At 42.1% G+C, this 24269-nt stretch overlaps 1 protein-coding gene across 1 annotated transcript in view; it reads left to right on the forward strand.

The window, feature by feature from the left end:
• Window positions 1-24269, forward strand: part of LOC124787747 (long-chain fatty acid transport protein 4-like) — a 348522-nt gene that overhangs the window by 197376 nt on the left and 126877 nt on the right. The window contains exon 2 of the mRNA XM_047254616.1: window positions 17204-17354. Within this exon, the coding sequence (XP_047110572.1) occupies window positions 17204-17354 (151 nt within the window). The remainder of the gene's footprint in view (window positions 1-17203; window positions 17355-24269) is intronic.

Below are 24269 nucleotides of genomic sequence, written 5' to 3' on the forward strand. Positions count from 1 at the left end.
ATTTAAAAAATGAAGATGTTATCGTAACTCACTGCTTTCTTCTTAGGGAGGCCTTAATACCTAAAACAATGGGAGTAAAACTGAGAGAAGTCTTAGAGCAAGTTGTTCATATGCTAAACTTTATTAAAATAATACCTGTCAAAACCCGTTTATTCGATGAACTTCGTAGCGATATGTCGTCAGAACACAGAGAGTCGCTTTTACACACAGAAGTCAGGTGGTTGTCGAGGGGGAAAGTACTTACCCGTGTGCATGAGCTACAACAAGAACTTATCGTGTTTTTCGAAGAAATGAAACATTTACATTTTTGCAACCTCCTTCGGAGTGAATTTTGGATTGCCAGATTGCAGTATTTGGCCGATACATTTCAATATTTTGAACACTAGAATGCAAGGGAAAGAAGAAAATATCCTCACATCCACTGACAAAATTAAAGCGATTCACCGAAAACTACAAATATGGAAAAGAAAAACTGGTCAAGGTAACTTGGAAATGTCCCCGTTGGTAACGTGCACGTGCATAAATGAAATACATCCAATAGTAATAGACCATTTAATCAGTTTAGAAGAGAAACTGAGGTCATATTCTCCATCCTTCAACACTGAACAGTACGACTGGATTCGAAACCCATTACTGAAAGCTTCGGGTGATTTCGGCTTAGCATTAACAGAAGAAGAACTGACAGCTATATCTGCTGATACTCGACGGATGATTAAGCATAAGGATTTGTCTCTTGAAGCCTTTTAGATTTCTATAAAATAAGAATGTGTGTCGATATCCAAAAAGGATTTGAACATTTTACTTTATTTTAATGACACTAATTGTCTGTAAACAAAATCTTCAATTTGGATGCTATTGCCCAGTTTGTTGGTTCCACTTTCATGCTATGTGTGGTGTCACCGCCAGACACCACACTTGCTAGGTGGTAGCCTTTAAATCGGCCGCGGTCCGTTAGTATACGTCGGACCCGCGTGTCGCCACTGTCAGTGATTGCAGACCGAGCGCCGCGACACGGCAGGTCTAGAGAGACTATCTAGCACTCGCCCCAGTTGTACAGCCGACTTTGCTAGCGATGGTTCACTGACAAATTACGCTCTCATTTGCCGAGACGATAATTAGCATAGCCTTCAGCTACGTCATTTGCTACGACCTAGCAAGGCGCCATTATCAATTGCTATTTATCTTGTGATGCATGTACCGTCAGACCGATGTTCACCAATTATGGATTAAAGTTAAGTATTCCAGAAGCTACGTACTTTTTTTACTAGACTCAACTCCTTTAACTGTTCCAGACCTCACGCCAGCCTGCGTGAGCTTAAACGCGTGCCTTTCGGCTACCTCATAGTGGCTTGGCTGTCTTGCCAAGTCACAACACTATGCTTACTTATTTATGTTTTGCTTTCTCAAAAATTTTAATACACACGAATTCTTTCTTAAAGCTAACATCCTTATACTCTAAAACACAATTGAAATCTTCTTACTGCTACTATTTAATCTGACATATCACTGAATAAATAATTTTACTATCCCACTCTAAAATCTTTCGAATCTCTTTAGGCACTACTTCCATCCTGGGCCAAAGGATGGCTTGCTTGCGAGGTACTTGGACGGCTATTGTCCGTGACCTCTACTATGTGTACGTTTTGATTTGTAGGCCGCCACGACTGCCCAATAGGCGTGTTTTGCAGTGGTGGTCTGTTGTTATCGTACCGGTCATTACCTTGCCGTTCTGTGCTTGGTCGCTGATTCTGATTCCAATTGCGATTACTGTCGCTGTAATTGCTATGCCACTGACCTCGCGCATTTTTCCAGAGGTTGGTCCCGGGCGGTCCGGAATCGTACCGGTCGTCAAATCGACGCTTTTTATTATGGGACGGCTGCCTATAGCCGTTCTGACTTCTACCATTATTACCATTTTGCGAGTGCTCTTGCCGTTTGTTACCGCCCCCACCATTTCCATGGTTGTGGTTTTGTGCACTATTATTTCTGTCATGTTTACACCCTGATCCATTGTTCCGTGAGTGATCACACGCTGCTTTTTGCGTCTTCCTGGATTAAGTTTATTAAATCTAGAACAGACAGGAAATGTTCCATGTCGTTCTCTGGTACGTGTATTAGTTTCTCTTTAATATGAATGGGTAAATGTGATTTTAGGAATCTTATGTCTCTTGGTGAGATAGGCTCATCCCAGTAGCGCGTCTTGTTTATATACTTCTCGAAATACCGTCTCAGATTCCCAAGACGAGGTGAGTACGGTTCGGGATTGTATACTTCTTTTCTTAGCCGCTCTTGTATACAAGGCGACCAGTATTTCGACAAAAACGCCCTTTCGAACTTTTCATACGTCATGCAGCTGTCTGCTACTTCCGTAGCCCACAACGCTGCATCACCCTGCATGTATGACATTACGTATTGAATTTTGCTGTGCTTCGTTCCACACACTAGGCAAGATATTTTTAAAGCTTTTTATGAATACTACTAGATGTACTGACTTCCGTTCAGTAGTAAGCGTTTGAAACTGCCTATTTTTAATCAAACTTTCTTCAACCAATATTTATGGACTATACTGGTTTGCTCCTGGGACATAGGCTGTGTGCTCCGAACCGAAGCTACAGCTCCTCGCATTATCGCCTAAAGATTGTTGCGTCGCGCATAAGTTTGTGCGTTGCCAAAAACATTGGCTGTTGGCGACATAGTTTAATGTTCAAGATGTTTGCTACTCTGTGCTAAAACCTTTTCCAAGTCGGATATCCGTTTGGTAATATTCACTTGCCACTGCGGAATATCCTCACTGAGTATTTGTTTGATGGTTTGCACGTCGTTCTGTACTTGACTATTTACTGCGGTACTGAACGATTCGGAATCTCTATCTGTCATGGCTGCTTGTACCTTAGAATTAATATTTTTGTCGATCTCGCTCTCCTTCGCTTCTAGCCATGAGTTGAATTCTGTTTCAATTTTAGTCGCTTGTTCGTTTCACTTCTGCTCTACAAGCTGTGTGGAATCTGTTTCTAGCTTTTCTAATCGGTTGGCCGAGACACCTATCTCGTCTACAATGTTAGTGTTTGCTACTTGCAGGTTTTTGACCTGTACAGTCAACTCCTGCACGGCCTTAGGTATCGACTCGTAATCCTGTTTCATACAGGCAGTCTCTCTTTTCATAATTTCTAACGATTGCACAAGTTGCTGGTCCCGCTCAGCTTGCTGGCGATCCCGCTCGGCCTGATGGGCAAGAAACTTTTCCTCTAGCTGGCGATCTCGCTCAGCTTGCTGGGCAAGGAAATTTTCTGTTAGCTGGCGATCTCGCTCAGCTTGCTGTGCGAGAAAGCTCTCAATTTTTTCGTCCTTTTCAGCTTGTTGTTGCGCAAATTATAACTGGTAATCCAGCACGCACTCTAATATTGCCTGAAGTGAATATCCACCAGGCAGATTACCACTCTCTGGTTCCTGCCTTTCTGGGGGTGGTACAATTTCTTTATCTACATCTCCTTGTGCACTGGTGGGCGGTGCCACCACTTCCTGTGCCCCTGCCCCCACATTTTCACATGGGATATCCTCAAAGAGAGTACTTGTACTGCTTAATGCACCCGTTTCTACATTTCCTGCACTAACTAATAGCTGTCCCTCAATATTGCTCGGACGTAGACCACGCAATTTAGCCATATTCATAAATTACCTACTCGAACACAGGATCTCACAGTTTTGCCACTTGCACATAAAATATGGTAATTTATTTACAATACACTGCACACTAAAAATTACTATCTACACTCAACTTTGCCCTGTCATAAATACTAACGCCAAACTACGCACACCACTAGCGATATGAGATCACTTCATTGGAGTTAAGCTTCTACAAACAGGACAACTAAACTGTAGTCTTACCTTTAGTTTATCTGCTTTCGGGGTTCGGCTGCCCCCGGGTTATGTAGCTGTTACAGTTTCTCAGTAGTATCAGGATCTTTTCATTTGACTCGCTTGCAGTGGTGCGTTTTTTCATGAAAGAATTTTTGTACATTCCTTAATACATGGCATTAATCGTGAGACACATACATTCATTTATCACTATAAATATATATTTATATACGATAAAAGAAAACACATAAAAAAGTTATTATTTTCGTGGCCACTGCAAATTCTGCCCCACGCTTTCGGGCGACAGTTTCGCTGGCTCTACTATTTGCTTTGTTTTATTATTACTCGCGTAACAACTAATATATGAGATAAAATATGTTGCTACGAAGAGAGCCCCGAAATACCTTTTAGTGATGCTGTGCTGTGACTTTCTTTGGATCATTAATTTTCAACAAAACAAAATAGATTATGTTCTTATTGTTCTGAATCTGCCTTTCTATTAAAGGAACATTTTTTCGTTACTGTAACTCGACATAAAGTTCAACATATCTTCCTAACTTTACAGTTATTGAGAAGGTTACTGAAAATTATTTCGTTATCAATACTGATGTTACAGTACGCAATGTTTGATCAACATCAAAATTTTGCAGTGGATTTTTGTTAACAGTAAAACACCAACAAGTACCACGACTAACACGAGAACATGAGACTATTATCAGAGAAAAAGACGTTTTTACTATAAGGTTTGCCAGACCAGAACTACGCACAGCAAGATTTCTTTTATGTTATGAAGATAAATTATCTTTTCGCATTGTTAATAATATATTATCAGCAGCCCGCGTCAACCTGTAAAACACATCATAAAATCTGCTGCTCTGCTCTGCAATTCCGAAAGCTGAAAGAAATAATTTTAGTTCACTATTACCTGCCCGCTTCCTTGCGGTATGATTGGTTTCATTTAATGCAGTTTGAATGCGCCGCGGCAGCGGCTCGTTCGTTCGTAGCGCAGCTCTGCACCACGAATAATATTTAAATAACTGAAAATGTCTCAAAGGGATGGGATAAAATACCAGGCAAGCTTATTACAAATCGTAATGCAAATTTTCACTAAGTAACTCTATTCAAAACATTTAAACAGATTAAGTTATTACACACCTTTCCAAATCAATGTCTAATGGCGTCCCTCTCACAATCTTGACAAAAGACTGCTACGCAAGCGTACAATATAACGTCACAGGCTCTTCCTACTCACGTAACTACAAGAAGACGACAGAGAAATTAATGTTCGGTTATTACTTTTTGTAGTAGTCTCATATTCTCATCTTTGTTTGATATTTAATAAGTATCGTCTGTGGCGGTTTCAGTATTCGCCGACACAGATATTATTAAAAAAATCAGTACATAATTCTATACAAGAACAAAACACGACACACAATGCTTTCTCTTTATTACATAAAGTTCACACAATCGTTGTCCACGCAATTACAATCATCCAGTTCAATTATTCTTTTCTCCTTTTCTTTTTTACCACATATAATATCTTTTGCTAAGAGACGTTACAACTTCGATTTTCGACGTCATGTTTATGTGAATTAAATGTAAAAATAGAGGAACTGTTCAATGTGTTGACCAGGAAATGAGAATTTGTCTTTCAAATATGTCTCCGAACATTGAAGAAATCGCGAGGTCACATCTGGCACACGTTTCTCGTATAAACACTAGAAAGAGTAGGCGTATGGTATGTTTCATTTGTATTGCATTATTACTTTTCTCTATAATTTGAATTAGCCGTTTGTTTTATTGCATTATTTCATGTCAATACGTTTCACTTAATAGTTTCTTTTGCCTTTCGTCTTGGCAAGGTAGGAAGCAACACGGCGCTCGGCCATCGCATTTGAATGACAATCGTTCTTTATACAAAAATTATTTGTTCACTTTGTGATATTGTATGTTTCTTATTAATATAAGTTGTATTTCCTGTAATCTGGACGCGAAATTCAAAATAAAATGACTTAATTGTTTTTTCTCATTGTATTTATTTCCTGTTTTGACTGTTGTAAAATACTCCTCAGGAATGTTTATAGTGTGCCCACAATTATTTGTGGCCTTTTAAAGGCTCCCGAAGCACAAAAAGTTTGAGAACCGCTGCTATAGATTGTGAATTGCCTAATCGTTGAGAGATACGTTGGGTACTGGTAGCCGGGCTACTTTGAACAGCATCCTCAATATCCTCCCCATTGTCTTCACGTATCGAGCGCTCGCACTGATTCTGAACGCTAGGTAGAGAACCTGTCTCCCGTATCATTCGAAATACTCCACTGATGGCTGGCCTGAGTGGCCGAGCGGTTCTAGGCGCTTCAGGCTGGAACCGCGCGACTGCTTCGGTCGCAGGTTCGAATCCTGCCTCGGGCATGGATGTGTGTGTAGTTAGGTTTAGTAGTTCTAAGTTCTAGGGGACTGATGACCTTAGATGTTAAGTCCCAAAGTGCTCAGAGCCATTTTCAACTCCACTGATGGATCGTGCATTCGGAATCCTCCGAGTTGAATATCGTTCGCGATATTCGTTAGCTGCAGCCGTAGCATTACTATCACATTTGCCATAAATAAACACCATATCGGCGTGTTCCTCAGTCGTAAATTTGAAAGGCATCCCTCTTTCATAAATAATCTACAAACTAAAACAGCTACTATGTGGTTTCACTTAAATACTCCGTTATTATATTCGTTCACTGAACAATACAGAAAACTAACTTGTTTCAAGGTTAGGAAACGGCTGAAACTACTCACTAACGGTTGCCAACAATGAATAAAAGTTTCTACATTCTTAATGGAAAATAAACAAATTTACTTATATAATAATTTTTGTTTCTCTGGATGTTCTGGAAAATCACTGCAGATACACGTCTGGGACATGGTTTATTAGATTCACCAGACCAGTAACTACAAAATAAATGGAAATCGTGATTTACTTTAAGCTCATATAGTTTTGCGATGGCTTCATATTAACGAAGTTGCTAAATTTCAGGCAAAATCTTTTATTAGCCATAACTTCGTAACCAAACATTTGCGGACCTATGTTTATATGAACTTTTTTCTTTAGGTTTACTTGTAGAATAACATATTAAAATATTTGCATATCTTCGTGAATCAGCCAATATTATTGAAGATCTCGAACATGACCGCATCATCAAGTTGGCCGTGTGAACGCAATTCATAATACAGCGCCTCTTGGTATGTCATATTAGATTACGATGTCGAAATAAAATATAAATACTTGATAGAAATATATGGCTCAAATGGCTCTGAGCACTATGGGACTTAATATCTGAGGTCATCAGTCCCCTAGAACTTAGAACTACTTAAACCTAACTAACCTAAGGACATCATACACATCCATGCCCGAGGCTGGATTCGAACATGCGTCCGTAGCGGTCGCACGGTTCCAGACTGAAGCGCCTAGAACCGCTCGGCCACAACGGCCGGCCGCTATAAATACAGGGTGTTACAAAAAGGTACGGCCAAACGTTCAGGAAACATTCCTCACACACAAATAAAGAAAAGACGTTATGTGGACATGTGTCCGGAAACGCTTAATTTCCATGTGGGAGCTCATTTTAGATTCGTCAGTATGTACTGTACTTCCTCGATTCACCGCCAGTTGGCCCAATTGACGAGAATCCGCACGCAATTGTGCAATCACGTCATCAACACAGATTTTCTGTGAACGTTTGGACAGGCATTGTTGGTGATGTCTTGATTGGGCCCCACGTTCTTCCAACTACGCTCAATGGAGCACGTTATCATGATTTCATACGGGATACTCTACCTGTGCTGCTAGAACATGTGCCTTTACAAGTACCACACAACATGTGGTTCATGCACGATGGAGCTCCTGCACATTTCAGTCGAAGTGTTCGTAAGCTTCTCAACAACAGATTCGGTGACCGATGGATTGGTAGAGGCGGACCAATTCCATGGCCTCCACGCTCTCCTGACCTCAACCCTCTTGACTTTCATTTATGGGGGCATTTGAAAGCTCTTGTCTACGCAACCCCGGTACCAAATGTAGAGACTCTTCGTGCTCGTATTGTGGACGGCTGTGATACAATACGCCACTCTCCAGGGCTGCATCAGCGCATCAGGGATTCCATGCGACGGAGGGTGGATGCATGTATCCTCGCTAACGGAGGACATTTTGAACATTTCCTGTAACAAAGTGTTTGAAGTCACGCTGGTGCGTTCTGTTGCTGTGTGTTTCCAGTCCATGATTAATGTGATTTGAAGAGAAGTAATAAAGTGAGCTCTGACATGGAAAGTAAGCATTTCCGGACACATGTCCACATAACATCTTTTCTTTCTTTCTGTGTGAGGAATGTTTTCTGAAAGTTTGGCCGTACCTTTTTGTAACACCCTGTATAAATGCTATGTTGAACCCTCACGTGGCCAAGAATTTGATTTCATTTCTAAAAAGCGGAATATTTAGGTGTTCAGGCAGAGCTCGATGGGGGCAAAGGGACTGGACTCCAAATTTCGGAACTGTCTCGGCCAAATCAGGATGTCTGGTCACTTTAAATAAGAGCGATGCCCTTTTTAGCAGCGATAAACCGTACTTTGGCGCACTTCACTTGTGAACGGCACAATACCGAAGTCTCAAACGTGGTGAATGAATACATTTAATGACAGTCCATGGGGAAAATGTTATCCTTTCTAAAATTATTGCAGGGTTGTGGAACTAAGTACATGGGAAATATCATCCAAATATCATGATGAAGGCGCCGCAGACACGAGTTTCTCAGACAATTTGTGCTAACCTAAAGGAGCATTCACAAAGGAACGAGCCGGATGCTGTAAAATGAAAACCGCTGGAGGGATCGTAATCCAATTCCATACGGAAGGAGGTGGTGTCCCTATAAGGGCGCACTTGCCAGTTACTTACAGAAACACGGGCACACCGCCACGTGACGACAGAGCGAGCACGTGCACGCATCTACCGTCCACTGCACTCAGCACTGCTAAAAACAGAAAAATGGAGACTTCAAAAGAAGAGCAAAAGCGTGTAGCGACAGCAGAAGTAGTGCGGGGAACGAAAATTCGTCGAAGAATGGTACAAATGGACGGACAGCACCGCGTGTCCGTGGCAACTCCGACGCCCAACCCGACCCCTGGGGCAATGGCTGCCTTTGTGACTCGCCGATTTTAGATAATGGGGGCGTGCACCTTTTCGATAGTTGTGTCACTACTGCGTTCTGGCGTTCCAGATCCGACATCAAGAGTCAACAAAATCCGTCGTTCTTAGAATCGTGTGTGCCACATCTTGCCTCTTGTGAAGGGCATGCAGAATTATCTCAGCCGGCCGCTGTGGCCGAGCGGCTCTAGACGCTTTAGTCCGGAACTGCGCTGCTGCTACGGTCGCAGGTTCGAATCCTGACTCGGGCATGGATGCGTGTGATATCCTTATGTCAGTTACGTTTAAGTAGTTCTAGCGAGAAATATTTCAGAAAAGATTTGAAATTTTATGGTTAAAAATTGTTGGCTGTCGCTAAGTGATCTAATTATCAAACTGGATAAATATAGTCTGGCTAATTTGTACTTAATTTGTACTCCGTTTTAAGCAGAAGCTAGTTTTTTTCCGCGTCTCACTGTTTATGACGTCATTTCTCCTGAACTGTGTGTTTCGTACAATAACATTATGTTGCAGGTATATTAGATGGTATACATGGATACTTTCTGCGAAATATTTTGCAAACAGAGTTAGTAATAATGACGTAGTAAATTATTCATGCCTGATGCGGCAGTTTTACTGCGCGAACAGCGAAAATGTAGTAAACGATTAAGTTTATTTTTTCTTTTATAATTTTGAATGTTGTGGCAGTACGGAGAGGGGGTTGTAAACAAGAAAACGTTTCCTGAAGGTCTAAGATTATGTGCAAAGTTTGTTGCAATCTGGGTATTTGTACGTGTTGATCTACGATGCCTCAAGATGTAACTGTAGTACTTGTCTTGTTATGTTAAACTTTTAACGAGAGGCCATACCTCGGTCAATAATTACGCAAAATATTGAAGATTAAAGCTTTGTTGCTTCTGGTAGCAGTTAGATAAGCAACCTGCAATTAATCCAATAAACCATGAACTGGCCGGCCGGTGTGGCCGAGCGGTTCTAGGCGCTACAGTCTGGAACCGCGCGACCGCTACGGTCGCAGGTTCGAATCCTGCCTCGGGCATGGATGTGTGTGATGTCCTTAGGTTAGTTAGGTTTAAGTAGTTAAGTCCCATAGTGCTTAGAGCCATTTGAACCAAGCCAAACCATGAACTGAGATAATTTTAAAAAATGGTTCAAATTTCTCTAAGCACTATGGGACTTAACATCTGATGTCATCAGTCCCCTAGAACTTAGAACTACTTAAACCTAACTAACCTAAGAACATCACACACATCCATGCTCGAGGCAGGATTCGAACCGGCGACCGTAGCAGTCGCGCGGTTCCGGACTGAAGCGCCTAGAACCGCTCGGCCACCACGGCCGGCTGACGCTGTTTGTAGTGGATTTGTTGTTGTTGATGTGAGCATCTTATCTTCTTGCACTTGATGGGACATGGAAACGTCGAGGACATCGTTCCTTGAATGGTGTTGTAAGTGCTACTTCTTTGGAGAATGGGAAAGTTGTTGATGTTGAGTGCTTATCTAAGTACTGCCACACGTCCCATGGTAACACTGAAGGACATATTGGACATCAAGGTTCTAAGAATTATGATGGTTACAGTGGAGGTATGGAGTGTGATGGAGCTCGAAAAATATGAGGTCGGTGCCCGTTTATAACGTTAGATATACGAAGGACCTAGGCGATGGAGCTCTAAAGCTTTCAATAAAATTGAGTTCAATGTTTATGGTGATACCTTGGTAACAAAACTGGAGTGTTGTTTACGAGATATCGTATTTTGAAAATCCCCACACCGAAACATGCACAATACTTTTGGTAGCACACACTAAAGAACAACACTAGTGCATACCCTAGTTATGTGGATTGTGGCCAGTAACGAGACAACTGACCATTACAGGTTGTGTTCAAAATGACCGCTGGCAGCGGCAAAACATACTTCCAGTCTGGTACGGAACGACTGCTGCACGCGAGCTGGAGTTTCAGCGGAGATGTTCGAGCAGGCTGCAGTAATACGTCGTTGTGTACCATCGTGTATAGTTGGTAAGGCCATGTAGACGGCGCCTTACAGCTTTCCCCACAGAAAAAAATTGCAGGCGTTAAATCCGGTGAATGGGTCGGCCTAGGTACAGGTCCTCTGGGTCCAATCCAACGATTTCGAAACGATTCGTGAAAACACGCTGCAGTACTTCGTGCGCTATCGACCGGACAGCCAATCCAACGATTTGTAAACGATTCGTGAAAACACGCTGTAGTACTTTACGCACTATGGACCGGACAGCAATCAAGTTGGTACCACAGATTCCTCCTAGTCTGCAGAAGAACATCATCTAACACCCATGGAAGATGGTCTGTCAGGAGACTGCAATACTTGCGCGTTTTCAGTGTTCCATCTATGAAAAGCGGGCCTATGAGCTGATGGTTCACTATCTCACACCACACGTTTACACTCTATGGATGCTGACGTTCCATCTGACGAAGCCAACGGGTATTGTTGACAGACCAGTAGCACATGTTTCGGCGGGTTACCTGCTCATGATTGGTAAATGTGACTTCATCACTAAAAGCAGTATATATATATATATATATATATATATATATATAGTTTCCTGTCTTTATGCCCATGTACAGAAGTTGACACCATTCTTGTAATCGTTTCCATGTGGCTCTTGATGGAGAGAGATGTGATAGGGATGGAACCTTTGTTGACCGGCGTGGGACACTTGACTTGAGTCATGCCACTTCCCCACGCGATTGCGCGGTAGCTAACGTGCGGATCGACTCAAGAGTAGCAAGAACATCAATCGTCCTCTCTTCTGTCGCCATTTGTTTCCTTCTGTTACGTTGTCTAGGCGTTACACCACCACTTTCACGTAACTGGTTCGAGAGCTTGATAAATAATTGCCGGGATGGTTGACGTCAATTGGAATACCTTGCCGCATACACCGTACGAGAATGAACTGCATTCTTTCTACATTCTTCGTACACAGTGAGCATGTCGGCTTTTTCTGCATTGGTAAACCCCATGTTTAACTCACTACCTACTGCTTGGACTATCACACACTGACTAGCAAGTCGCAGTGCACTCGAGAAACACAAAGGCAAAGTAAACACAACATCGTACCTAGCAACTACGCGGGATGAATGGAACAAACAAGTGTCGGTATGGAAACTTTCCGAAATACGGTATCTCGTAAATATCTCGCACTAGGAAGCAAGAAACGACACTGAAATTCTAATTTACCCTAATTCTAGTTCGTTAATGTGAATAGGCATTGTTCCATTTAAAAAGTGCATGTTTGTACAAAAAATACAGTTTCTAAATATTAATACAATCTGTTTATTGGCTAACAATACGAGCCCTGACTACCAATCCAGTCTGCGGAAACCATACATCAATAGCACTTTCATTTCCGCAATATTTGCGGTGCATAGGTGTTTCGCCCTGTGTGCTAGAGGAATGATAAATGGTAGTACGTGTGCGAAAAGTTGGCCGGTCACCTCAGGGGCGAAACTGGGGGCAGGGGCAGATGCATCTGTCGCTGCAGGATGGCGGGGATTAATAGGAGGAAGGCTCTCTTGTTTGTCCTCCAGTGCTGACAACTCATGGGCGTGTGTGCCCCGTACCGATCAGCTGCTGTGGTACGAATTTCTGGAAGTAACATGAATTAGTGAGTGTGCATTAGACAGACTGTCGTCTTTAAATGCGGTACATATTTGTGGCAACGAATGTGATATCATGTGAAGGCTGTTGTAATACAACACACTGAGTAGGAGGAAGACGACATTAAAAAAAAAAAATGGTTCAAATGGCTCTGAGCACTATGGGACTTAACATCTATGGTCATCAGTCCCCTAGAACTTAGAACTACTTAAACCTAACTAACCTAAGGACATCACACAACACTCAGTCATCACGAGGCAGAGAAAATCCCTGACCCCGCCGGGAATCGAACCCGGGAACCCGGGCGTGGGAAGCGAGAACGCTACCGCACGACCACGAGCTGCGGACACGACATTTAAAACATGTAGTAAACATTTGTGGTCGTCTCCTGTTATGTAACGAATTTTAATATTATTGCAGTTACTGTTATTAATCAATTAATCATCCGCTCACACAGAAAACACAATACAACATTGTCAGGTAACTACAGTGTCACAACTTTAGGGTGGCAGCAGTGCGGCCGACACGAAGAGTTCTGAATGGTGCAAATTTTTAACGGTTAGTACTTTGGGGGCCTGCGGGCAAATTAATGGCGCTCTTAGTATAACTGGTCTACTGGGGACTTACAATATATTAATTTATGTTGATTACCAATTCACAACAAGCTAGATATGCACTTGCGTCCAAGGTGCCACTCCACGATGTCGGTATTGACTCTTGAGCAAAAATGTTTGACTACTATTGTTGCATGCGTAATGGAGAACAGGCACATGTTGCTGATGTAAGACGATGTCAAACGCGCCAACACGTTCCAAAATGCATAGGTCACTTAGAGCCTTCGGCCTTCCCAACAACGCCTGACCTCAACAGACAAAAATTGCTAAACCTACCAACAGACCGCACATGGGAGTTACGCCCTCCCAGCATCTTCTACAATAATAAAAGAATTGTTCGATCCACGCCCACCTCTGTCCAGTCCCGGCACACAGTTTTAATATCCCAAGCTTAAATCAGCGCACACGGCGCCGCAGAGTGAAAATGCATTCTGGTAACTATTAATAGGTTAAAAAATCATACATGTGCAGTGTTTTGTGTGATTCAGTCTGAACATGACTCGACGATTCTCAGCTGAAATATCAAGAGGAGAAGAACTAGTTTTGTTGCATTCCGAGAACTTTAAAGAGCAATAAATAATAGTTGTATACAAATTATATTTTAAGAAAAACGTATTAGAATAATTATAAGATATGGGTTCCACCTTTCTGCAAACAGAGTTTTTTCTTTTTGCCCGGACTTGTTCCAGCCCTATGTGCCATCATTAATGGGTTTTTGTTTATTGAAAACTGTAAAAATGATAGTAAATTAGGCTATAACTAATTTGGTAAAGTGAAGGCTAAAAAAAGTTTTTGTTCGTTTTGCTTCATACTATGATTGTACATTATATGGTTTTGCAGGACCATTTGTATGGTGTCCTGCACTGATAGCTTGTCATCTGCAAACCAAACGATGTAAATGTAAATTTCATCGGCGAGTTAACTCGCCTCTCGATTTTTGAAAAAAAAAATATAATTTTGGAAATCAAAATATTTTGCATATATAACTTTTACTACTCACATTTTGTTGTGACAGATAAGTTTTTCGCCGGCCAGTGTGGCCGAGCGGTTCTAGGCGCTTCAGTCTGGAACCGAGCGACCGCTGCGATCGCAGGTTCGAAAAATGGCTCTGAGCACTATGGGACTCAACTGCTGAGGTCATTAGTCCCCTAGAACTTAGAACTAGTTAAACCTAACTAACCTAAGGACATCACAAACATCCATGCCCGAGGCAGGATTCGAACCTGCGACCGTAGCGGTCTCGCGGTTCCAGGCTGCAGCGCCTTTAACCGCACGGCCACTTCGGCCGGCCGCAGGTTCGAATCCTGCCTCGGGCATGGATGTGTGTGATGTCCTTAGGTCAGTTAGGTTTAAGAAGTTCTAAGTTCTAGGGGACTGATGACCTCAGATGTCAAGTCCCATAGTGCTCAGAGCCGTTTTTTTTATAGTTTTTTTAATGTTCCACGGACGCTGCACACACATAATAATGTACTTTCTGTAGTTTCTTTCTTTATAAACACCTTTTTACTTCGCAAAATGCGGTGAGCACTATGTTGTTGTGTTTCATAACCCCATCAGCATCAGTTTGTTCCCGAGAGAGTCTGGCGCTGAATTTGACTTTTGTTTACTTTTCTCTCTCTTTCTGTGTGTGTGTGTGTGTGTGTGTGTGTGTGTGTGTAAGCTCCATTATCTGTTTTGTGTTGCCTTTCTGTAAAGTTCCTTTTAACGTGTTAAGTAATGAGCCTTTACAGAGTGTAGTGTTTTCATTTAGAACTTGTTTGCCTTCTGCTATTGCCTTCTGTACATGGAAGAACTATTGTCAGTTTGTGGTATAGGCTGTGGCTGCATTTCAGTATTTTTAATTTTGCTGCTATTATAGTTGGATGGTGGTTATGTGCTGTTAGGTGATTACCAAATGTGCTATGTATGCTGTTACTTTGTAGTGCTCTGAGGTGTTCTGAGTATCTTGTTTTAAAGTTCCTGCGTGTTTGTCCTATGTACACTGAGTGACAGGTTGCATGTGAGTTCACGTATTCCTGATTTGTTGAATTTATCTGTGGGCGTCTCCTGTGTTCTGATCTTTTTCTGTGTAGAGCTGTCTGTCCTGTCTCCTATTTGAAGTCCCTGTTTCTTCAATAAGTTGCCTGTTCTGTGGACAATTTTGTTATTGCAAGTGACTATGTGCCATTTTGTTATTTTTGTGTGTTGTACTGTTGTGTCTCACAAATGGTCATTGTTTGTGTGTTGTGTTGTTCTGTGTTGTGTAAGGTTTTGTGTGTGTGTTGTGCTACCATTCCTTTTCTGTTTACAAGTTCGTTGGTTTAATTTCTCTGTAACCATTTTCCTGTGCTATAGGTTTTATTGTGTTTAGCTCCAGTGTGTAATTCTGTTTGCTTACGGGTGTTCTGTTCAATGTGTGGACCATGAATCTGAAGCTTGGTTGCTTGTGTGCCACGCTTGCTAACGTTACTCTTATGGGCTGCCACTGTAGGATCCGCAGTTCGTGGTCTAGTGGCTGGCTTTGCTGCCACTGGATCACGGGGTCCCCCGTTCGATTCCCGGCCGGGTTGGAGATTTTCTCTGCTCAGGAACTGGGTGTTTGTATTTCCTCATCATTCCATCTTCATTATCATTCGTGACAGTGACTAGATTGGATTGTGAAAAACTTTGGATTGTGAAAAACTTTGGATTGTGAAAAACTTTGGATTGTGAAAAACTTTGGACTGTGAAAAACTTTGGACTGTGAAAAACTTTGGACTGTGAAAAACTTTGGACTGTGTAAAAATTGGGACTTCGTACGGGCGCTGATGATCCGTTGAGCGCCCCACAAATCAAACCACCACATCATCATCATCCGCTGCAGGCTCTTCGTTCATTTCCGCGGGGGATAGCCGGGCGGTCTGAGGCGCCTGGCCACGGTTCGCGCGGCTCCCCCCGTCGGAGATTCGAGGAGTCCTCCCTCGGGCGTGGATGTGTATGTTGTCTTTAGAGTCAGTTAGTTTAAGTTAGATTAAGTAGTGTGTAAGCCTAGGGGCCGATATCCTCAGCAGTTTGGTCCCATAAGAACTTACCACAGATTTACAAAAAATTTTCCTGGTTCATTCAACCTTGCTGACTGCTGTTCATTGGCGATGACGGCTGGAAGTTACACGCCGTTAGCTCAGCTGGACGTCCAGTGGGCAGCGACAGCTAGCCTTTTCAGATGAACCACGTTTTATAGTCATTAGAAGAGAGACCGTTGGTGTGTACGGCGTGAAACGTCTGAAAGCAAGTACTCTGCTTGCGTTATGGTCTGTATGCATGTAGGGGTGGACATGTTCCCCAAAGATAGATGCAGTTTCTTTTTCCTCGGCTCGATGGCATCTACCAACAAGACAAAGCAACGTGCCTCATAGCTCGCAATGTACGTGCGTGCTTCGAAGAACACTAGGATGAGTTTACCGCACTCCTCTGGTCACTGAACTCTCCAGAATTAAACCCCAGTCGAAAATCTCTGGGATCATTTCGAGCGGGCTGTTCGCGCCCTGGATCCGCAACCGAGAAATCTATCGCAGCTCGTCACAGCATTGGAGTCGGCATGGCGCCACATCCCTCTCGATACCTTCCAGAATCTTATTGACTCTCTTTCTGCACGTCTCTCAGCGGTCCATGCTGCAAAAGGTTTTGGACAGGGGGTCACGTTAATGTGATGGACAGTTATGCCTTGACTATATTGCATAGCACAATTCATTATGTAATTTCATTGTGTAATTCATTATTGCATGATGTAATTTTTATTATGTATTTCATTATATAACTCTTCTAGAGGCACGATTTACCTTTTATTAATTGAGGAACCATTACAGTAATCGTACTGAAGTTGTTGAAGTAAAAGCTTTCTAACAAAGGGAAATTTACATTCTTTTGTAAAGCAAATTAATCCTCTTTGTGTTGCAGGGGCATGTACCGCTTCGTCCTAATGCAGATTCAAACGAAGAGGATGATGAGGAACAACTGCTCTGTCGTTTCGGAATTCGATGCACTTGTTAAGAAGCATCCAGATAAGCCGTGTTTCATGTTCCAAGACTCTGTGTGGACCTATAATGATGTAAGTATAGCCCTATGTTGGCGATTAACTAGGCACGTACTTGTAAGAGTGCTTGATGATAACTGTTGTTGGTGTCTCTCCTCTTTCTCGTACATTAATCTCCTCGATAGTCACCGACAGATGTAACGTGATTGTGGAAATAATAGCAGGGGAATATTCAATGCCGAGAAAGGCGATGAGATACCGTTTGTAGGGGCAAACTCTAAACATCCCTTCGCATCATATTGTTCCAAAGAGTAACCCAGAAACGTTTATCGGCGAACCTAAAAAAATTTCGTCCCTGATATACTCATAAAATGAGTCTAAATTCGGGTAGCAACCATCGCCTTGCCCCACGAATCAGGATAAAAAACTTTTCTCTGCTCCAAATGTGCGTCAGAAACTACACCGAGGTGACAAAAGTCATGGGATAGCGACGTGCACATATACAGTTGGCGGTAGTACCGCGTAAAAAAATACAAAAGGGCATAGTATTGGCAGAACTATTAGCCGCACGACGGGAATTAACAGACTTTGAAAGAAAAATGGTAGTTGTAGCTAGACGCATGGAACACTATTTCGGAAATCGTTAGGTAATTCAGTATTCCGGGATCCACTGTGTCATCAGTGTGCGCGAGAATATCAAATTTCAGACAACGCAATAGCCGACGGCAGCGGCAGCAGAGTTGGCATAGTCTTGTCAGTGCTTACAGACAAGCAACACTACTTGAAATAATCACGGAAATCAATGTGGGTCGTAAGACGAACGTATCCGTTAGGACTGTGAGGCGAAATTTGGTGTTAATGGGCTAGGATAGCAGACGACAGACGCAAGTTCCTTTGCTAACAGCAAATGATCGCCTGGAGCGCCTCTCTTGGGCTCGTGACCGCATCGGTTGGACCCTAGACTGCTGGAAAACCGTGACCTTGTCAGATGAGTCCCGATTTCAGTTGGTAAGACCTTGTACTAGGATTCGAATATGGTCAGACTCCAAGAAGCCATGGGCCCAAGTTGTCAACAAGGCACTGTGCAGGCTAGAGTGGCTCGTTAATTGTGTGGGCTGTGTCGACGAGGGATGTACTGGGTCCTCTAGTCCAACTAAACCGATCATTGTCTGGAAATGGCTATGTTGGGCTACTTGGAAACCTTTGCAGTCATTCATGGACTTCATGTTCGCAAACAACGATTCAATTTTTATGGATGACAGTGCGCCATGGCCGGCCACAGTGCCCGAGCGGTTCTAGGCGCTTCAGTCTGGAACCGCGCGACGACTACGGTCGCATGTTCGAATCCTGTCTCGGGCATGGATATGTGTGATGTCCTTAGTTTAGTTAGGTTTAAGTAGTTCTAAGTTCTAGGGGACTGATGACCTCAGAAGTTAAGTCCCATAGTGCTCAGAGCCATTTTACCATTTGCAGTGCGCCATGTCATCGGGCCACAATTATTTACGATTGGTTTGAAGAACATTCGGGACAATTTCGACCGAATGATTCGGCAATCGTCGCCCGACATGAATCCGTGAAACATTTGTGGGACATGATAGGAAATGTTCAAACTGTTCCGAGGTCAGTTCGCGCAGAAAACCCTGCACCGACAACACTTTCGAAGTTGTGGGCAGTTGTAGAAGCAGCATGGCCCAGTGTTCCTGCAGGGGACTTTAACCCTTTGTTGCCTGACGGTACTTAAAAGTACCAGTAAGTTTTGACTTGCATTATTTTCTCGTGGTGCAGTTTCGTGATCTGAGAGCCTGTCGGTACGTAACAGTAACTCTGCTCTACTGTTTCATAGATGTTATTGTGCAATACACAGACCTCTCTGGCGCTCAGAGCTTGAAATTGTTTTTCGCGCGCTGCTGTGAAAGCAGAAGATTGTATGTGCTTGTTTCCATGGTGTTGCCTGAATTTGTGCGCAATTTATTGAAACTTCCGTTGAGTTTTCCATTGTACGTACTTACCTTCTTTGTTTTTTTATAATAGTTTGAAGCATTACGTTACATGTGAATGAGATAAAGTGGAAAATATAAGGCGGACTTATTAGTACCGTCAGGTTGTGTGAACACTTTATTGTAGCAACAATGCATTACCTCTCACTAGTTGTTCTGTCCACTTTTTCTCACACAGAAATCGGTAAATACATTTGCCTGTGGAACAATTAGAACAAACAGGAAAGGTTTGCCAGGGAATTTACCTAAAGAAAAATGTCTAAATCAAATCACAGAGAGTCATCTTTAGACCTAACAGTACTTCAATGGAAGGAAAATAAAGTAGTGTATTTTGCGTCAAACTTCCATGGCACTGAACAGAGCGTAGTGACAAAAAATCGGAAAGATGGAACTAAGATGAATATACCATGTCCAGTTATTGTATGTGATTACAATAAAAACATGGGTGGTGTGGATCATGCAGACAGATTACGTTCAACTTATGGTCTTGACAAGCGATGAAAGAAATGGTGGCACCGTCTCTTCTGTGGAGCAATGGAAATTGCTTTTGTCAATGCTTACGTCATTTTCAGTGATCTACATGGGGCACTGCCACTGCTGGATTTCAGGCGTGCTGTGGCACTAGGGCTAATGAATGAACAGCAAGTGCCAAATCTCAAAAAGAGAAACTCTGGTAAAGATGAAATAACTCTCCCAAAGAGAACGAAGGATAACTTTTCTGTTCCGAAGGATGCACGTCTTGGCAACCGAGGAAACCATTTTGTAGTGTTCAGTTGTAAAAGAGGACGATGCGAAATGTGTGCGAAAAATAAAATTCAGTCGGGACCACATTCACAATGTAGTACATGTAAAGTATATTTGTGCTGCAATGAAAAAAAGAACTGTTTCCTACGATTTCATGAGGTATCACTAAATATGTGATATGTATACACTGTCAAAAATGTATAGCTAAATTACTATGCATTGTGAAGTTGCTCTAGAATAAATTTATGCGAAATTAAAAAAAAAAATTCAGAAATATCGTATTTCTGTTAATTAATTTTCTAATGTAAAAATATTTAATATTTACATGGAATAAAGTACAAGTTATAAAAATTGGAGCATTTTTCTGCGCATGTTGTGATTCTGTCCATGGAGTCTGACGGTACTTCTGAGTACCAGGAGAGAAAAAAGTTGTGCAAAATAAAATAAAGTTTTACAAAAAATTCTACCGTCATTTGAGGCCACAATAGCATAAATTCTGCAAAGAAAATGTTAAAAAGCAAATTTTTTCTTATGTCAGGAAACAAAGGGTTAAACGACTTATTTTAGTCCATGCCATGTCTAGTTGCTGCACTACGCTGGGCAAAAGGAGGTGCGACACGATATTTGGAGGTATCTCATGACTTTTGCACTTTTGTGGGAGAGCACTTCAGAAAGTTGTTGCAGGGTGTCGCGGGTACAGAATAGGGACGTACTTCAATTTTCCAACTATAGAATTAGAGTCTCTTGCGATCAAAACTGAACCCCCTAGATAGGGGATTCGTATGATGTCTATAAGAAAATTAATTCGAACAGAGAGATAGAGAACTAACTAGTGACAGCAACGTCTTAAAGCTCCTCCAATAAACAGACCCGCACTTTTCGAAACAATTGACTTACGAAAGAGCATAATTGACTTTTCTTTGAGTGATCCATCTTCTGACTGGTCTGATGCGGCTCGCCACGAATTCTTCTCCAGTGCCAACCTCTTCTCTCAGATTAGCACTTGCAACCTACATCCTCAGTTACGTGCCGGAAATATTTGCTGGATGTATTCCAATTTCTAGCTTCCTCTACAGTTTTTACGCTCTATAGCTCCCTCTAATATCATGGACGTTATTCCCTGATGTCTTAACATATGGCCTATCATCCTGTCCCTTCTTCATGTCAGTATTTTCCATATATTCCTTCCCTCTCAGATTCTGTGGAGAGCCTCGTCATTCCTTACATTACCCGTCTACCTAATTTTCAACAGTCGTCTGTAGCACCACATATCAAAAGCTTCGATTCTCTCCTGTTCCGGTTTTCTCACAGTCCATGTTTCACTTCCATACAATACTGATTCCCAAGCATACATTCTCAGAAATTTCTTCCCCAAAGTAATCCAATGTGCTAGTCTGCTTTTTATGTCCTTGTTCTGTCCATCATGGGTTACTTTACTGCGTAGTAGCAGAATTCTTAACCTTCATTTACGTTGTGATCCCCAATTCTTATGTCAAGTTCCTCGCTGTTCTCATTTCTGCTACTTTTCATTAATTTCATCTTTCTTCGATTTGCTTTCAATCCATGTTCTGTACTCGTTAGAATGTTCACTGCATTCAACATATGCTGTAATTCTTCTTCACTTTCACTGTGGATAGCAGTAACATCAGCGTGTCTTATCTTTGAGATCCTTTCACCCTGAATTTTAATCCCACTCTTTGAACATTTCTTTTATTTCCATCATAGCCTCTTAGATCTATAGATGTAACAACAGGGGCGAGACACTACGTCACGTGTCATACACCCTTCTAAACCGAGAACTTCGTTCTTGGTTCAAAAATGGTTCAAATGGCTCTGAGCACTATGCGACTTAACTTCTGAGGTCATCAGTCGCCTAGAACTTAGAACTAATTAAACCTAACTAACCTAAGGACATCACCCACATCCTTGCCCGAGGCAGGATTCGAACCTGCGACCGTAGCGGTCGCTTGGTTCCAGACTGTAGCGCCTAGAACCGCACGGCCACTCCGGCCGGCTTCGTTCTTGGTCTTCCACTTTTATTACTCCCTTTTGGCTCTTGTACTCCGGCCGGCTTCGTTCTTGGTCTTCCACTCTTATTACTCCCTTTTGGCTCTAGTACATATTGTATATTACCCGTCTCTCCCTATAGCTGACTCCTATTTTCCTCAGAAAAATCGAACATTTTGTACCATTTAACACTGTCGAATGATTTTTCCAGGTCGACGTATCCTATGAACACGTCTTGATTTTTCTTTAGTCTAGCTTCCATTATCAACCGCAACGTCAGAGTTGCCCCTCTGGTGCCGTTATCTTTCTTAAAGTCATAATGATCGTCAGCTAATAGATCCTCTATTTTCCTTTCCATTTGTATATTATTCTTGTTAGCAACTTGGATACATGAGCTTTTAAGCTGATTGTGCGATAATTCTCGCCGTTGTCAGCTCTTGCACTCTTCCGAATTATGTGGATGATATTTTTCCAAAAGTCAGATGGTACATCGCCATAGTCGTTTCACCGCCACTTCCTGCAATACGTTTTAGAAATTCTAATGGACTGTTATGTATCCCTACTGCCTTATTTAATCTTAAATTATCCAAAGCTCTTTTTAAATTCTGATTATAATACTGGATTCCTTATCTCTTCTAAATCGACTCCTGTTTCTTATTCTATCACGTCATCGAACAAGTCTCTCACCTCATAGAGGCCTTTAATGTACTCTTTCCACCTATCCGCTCTCTCCCCTGCATTCAACAATGGGATTCCCATTGCACTCTTTAATGTTACCAACCTTGCTTTTAATTTCACTGAAGGCTGTTTCGACTTTTGTATATGCTGAGTCAGTCCTCCTGGAAATCATTTCTTTTTCCATTTCTTCACATTTTTCATGCAGCCATTTCGTCTTGGCTTCCATGCACTTCCTATTTGTTACATCCCTCAGCGCCTTGTCTTTCTGTATTCCTGAATTTCCCTGAACGTTTTTGTATTTCCTTCTTTCATAGATCAGCTGAAATATTTCTTATGTTACCCGTGGTCTCGTCGCAGTTACCTTCTTTGTACATATTTTTTTCTTTCCAACTTCTGTGACTGCCCTTTTTAGAGATGGCCATTTCTCTCCAACAGAGCTGCCTACTGAGCTATTCCTTATTCCTGTATCTACAGCCGTAGAGAACTTCAAGCATATCTCTTCATTCCTTAGTACTTCCGTATCCCACTTATTTGAGTAATGCTTCCTACTGACTAGTCTCTTAGACTTCAGCCTACTCTTCATCACTACTAAATAGTGATCCGAGTCTATATCTGCTAGTGGGTACGCCTTACAATCCAGTATCTGATTTTAGAATCTCTGTCTGACCATAATGTAATCTAAATGAAATCTTCCCTTATTTCCCGGCCTTTTCCAAGTATACCTCCTCTTGTGATTCTTGATCAGCTATTACTAGTTGAAATTTATTGCAGGACTCAATCAGTCTTTCTCTCCTCTCGTTCCTAGTACCAAGGTTACATTCTCATGTAACCCTTTCTTCTACTCCTTCTACAGCCGTGTTCCAGTCGCCCAAGACTGTTAGATTTTAATCTCCCTTTTGTACTGCGTTACCCGTTCAGTATCCTCATATACTTTCCCTACCTCGTCATATTGAGCTTTCGACGTCGGCATGTATACCTGAACTATCGGTGTCTGTGTTGGTTTGCTATCAAATCTGATGAGAAAACCCTAACACTGAACTCTTCACAGTAACTCACCATTTACCCTACATTCCTATTCATAATGAATCCTTAAATAGTAATACCATTTTCTGCTGCTGTTGATATTACCCTATACTCCTCCAGAATTCCTTGTCTTCTTTCCATTTCACTTCACTGACCCCGAGTATATCTAGATCGAGCCTTTGCATTTCCCTTTTCAGATTTTCTAGTTTCCCTACGAAGTTCAAACTCCTGACATTCCACGCCCGACTCGAAGAACGTTATCCTTCGTTGGTTATTCAGTCTTTTTCGTATGATTACTTCCCCTTTGGCAGTCCTCTCCCGGAGATCCAAATGGGGGACTAGTCTGGACTCTTTTGCCAATGGAGAGATCATAATGACACATTTTCAATTACAGACCACATGTCCTGTGGATACATTTTGTCTGTCTTTCATGCAGGGGTTTCCATTGCCTTGTGCATCCTCGTGCCGTTGGTCAGTGCTGATTCTTCCACCCTTAAGGACAGTTTCCCACATCAAGGGCAAGAGAGTATGCTGAACCTCT

Source organism: Schistocerca piceifrons, chromosome 1, assembly GCF_021461385.2.
Source record: "Schistocerca piceifrons isolate TAMUIC-IGC-003096 chromosome 1, iqSchPice1.1, whole genome shotgun sequence".
Taxonomy (NCBI): domain Eukaryota; kingdom Metazoa; phylum Arthropoda; class Insecta; order Orthoptera; family Acrididae; genus Schistocerca; species Schistocerca piceifrons.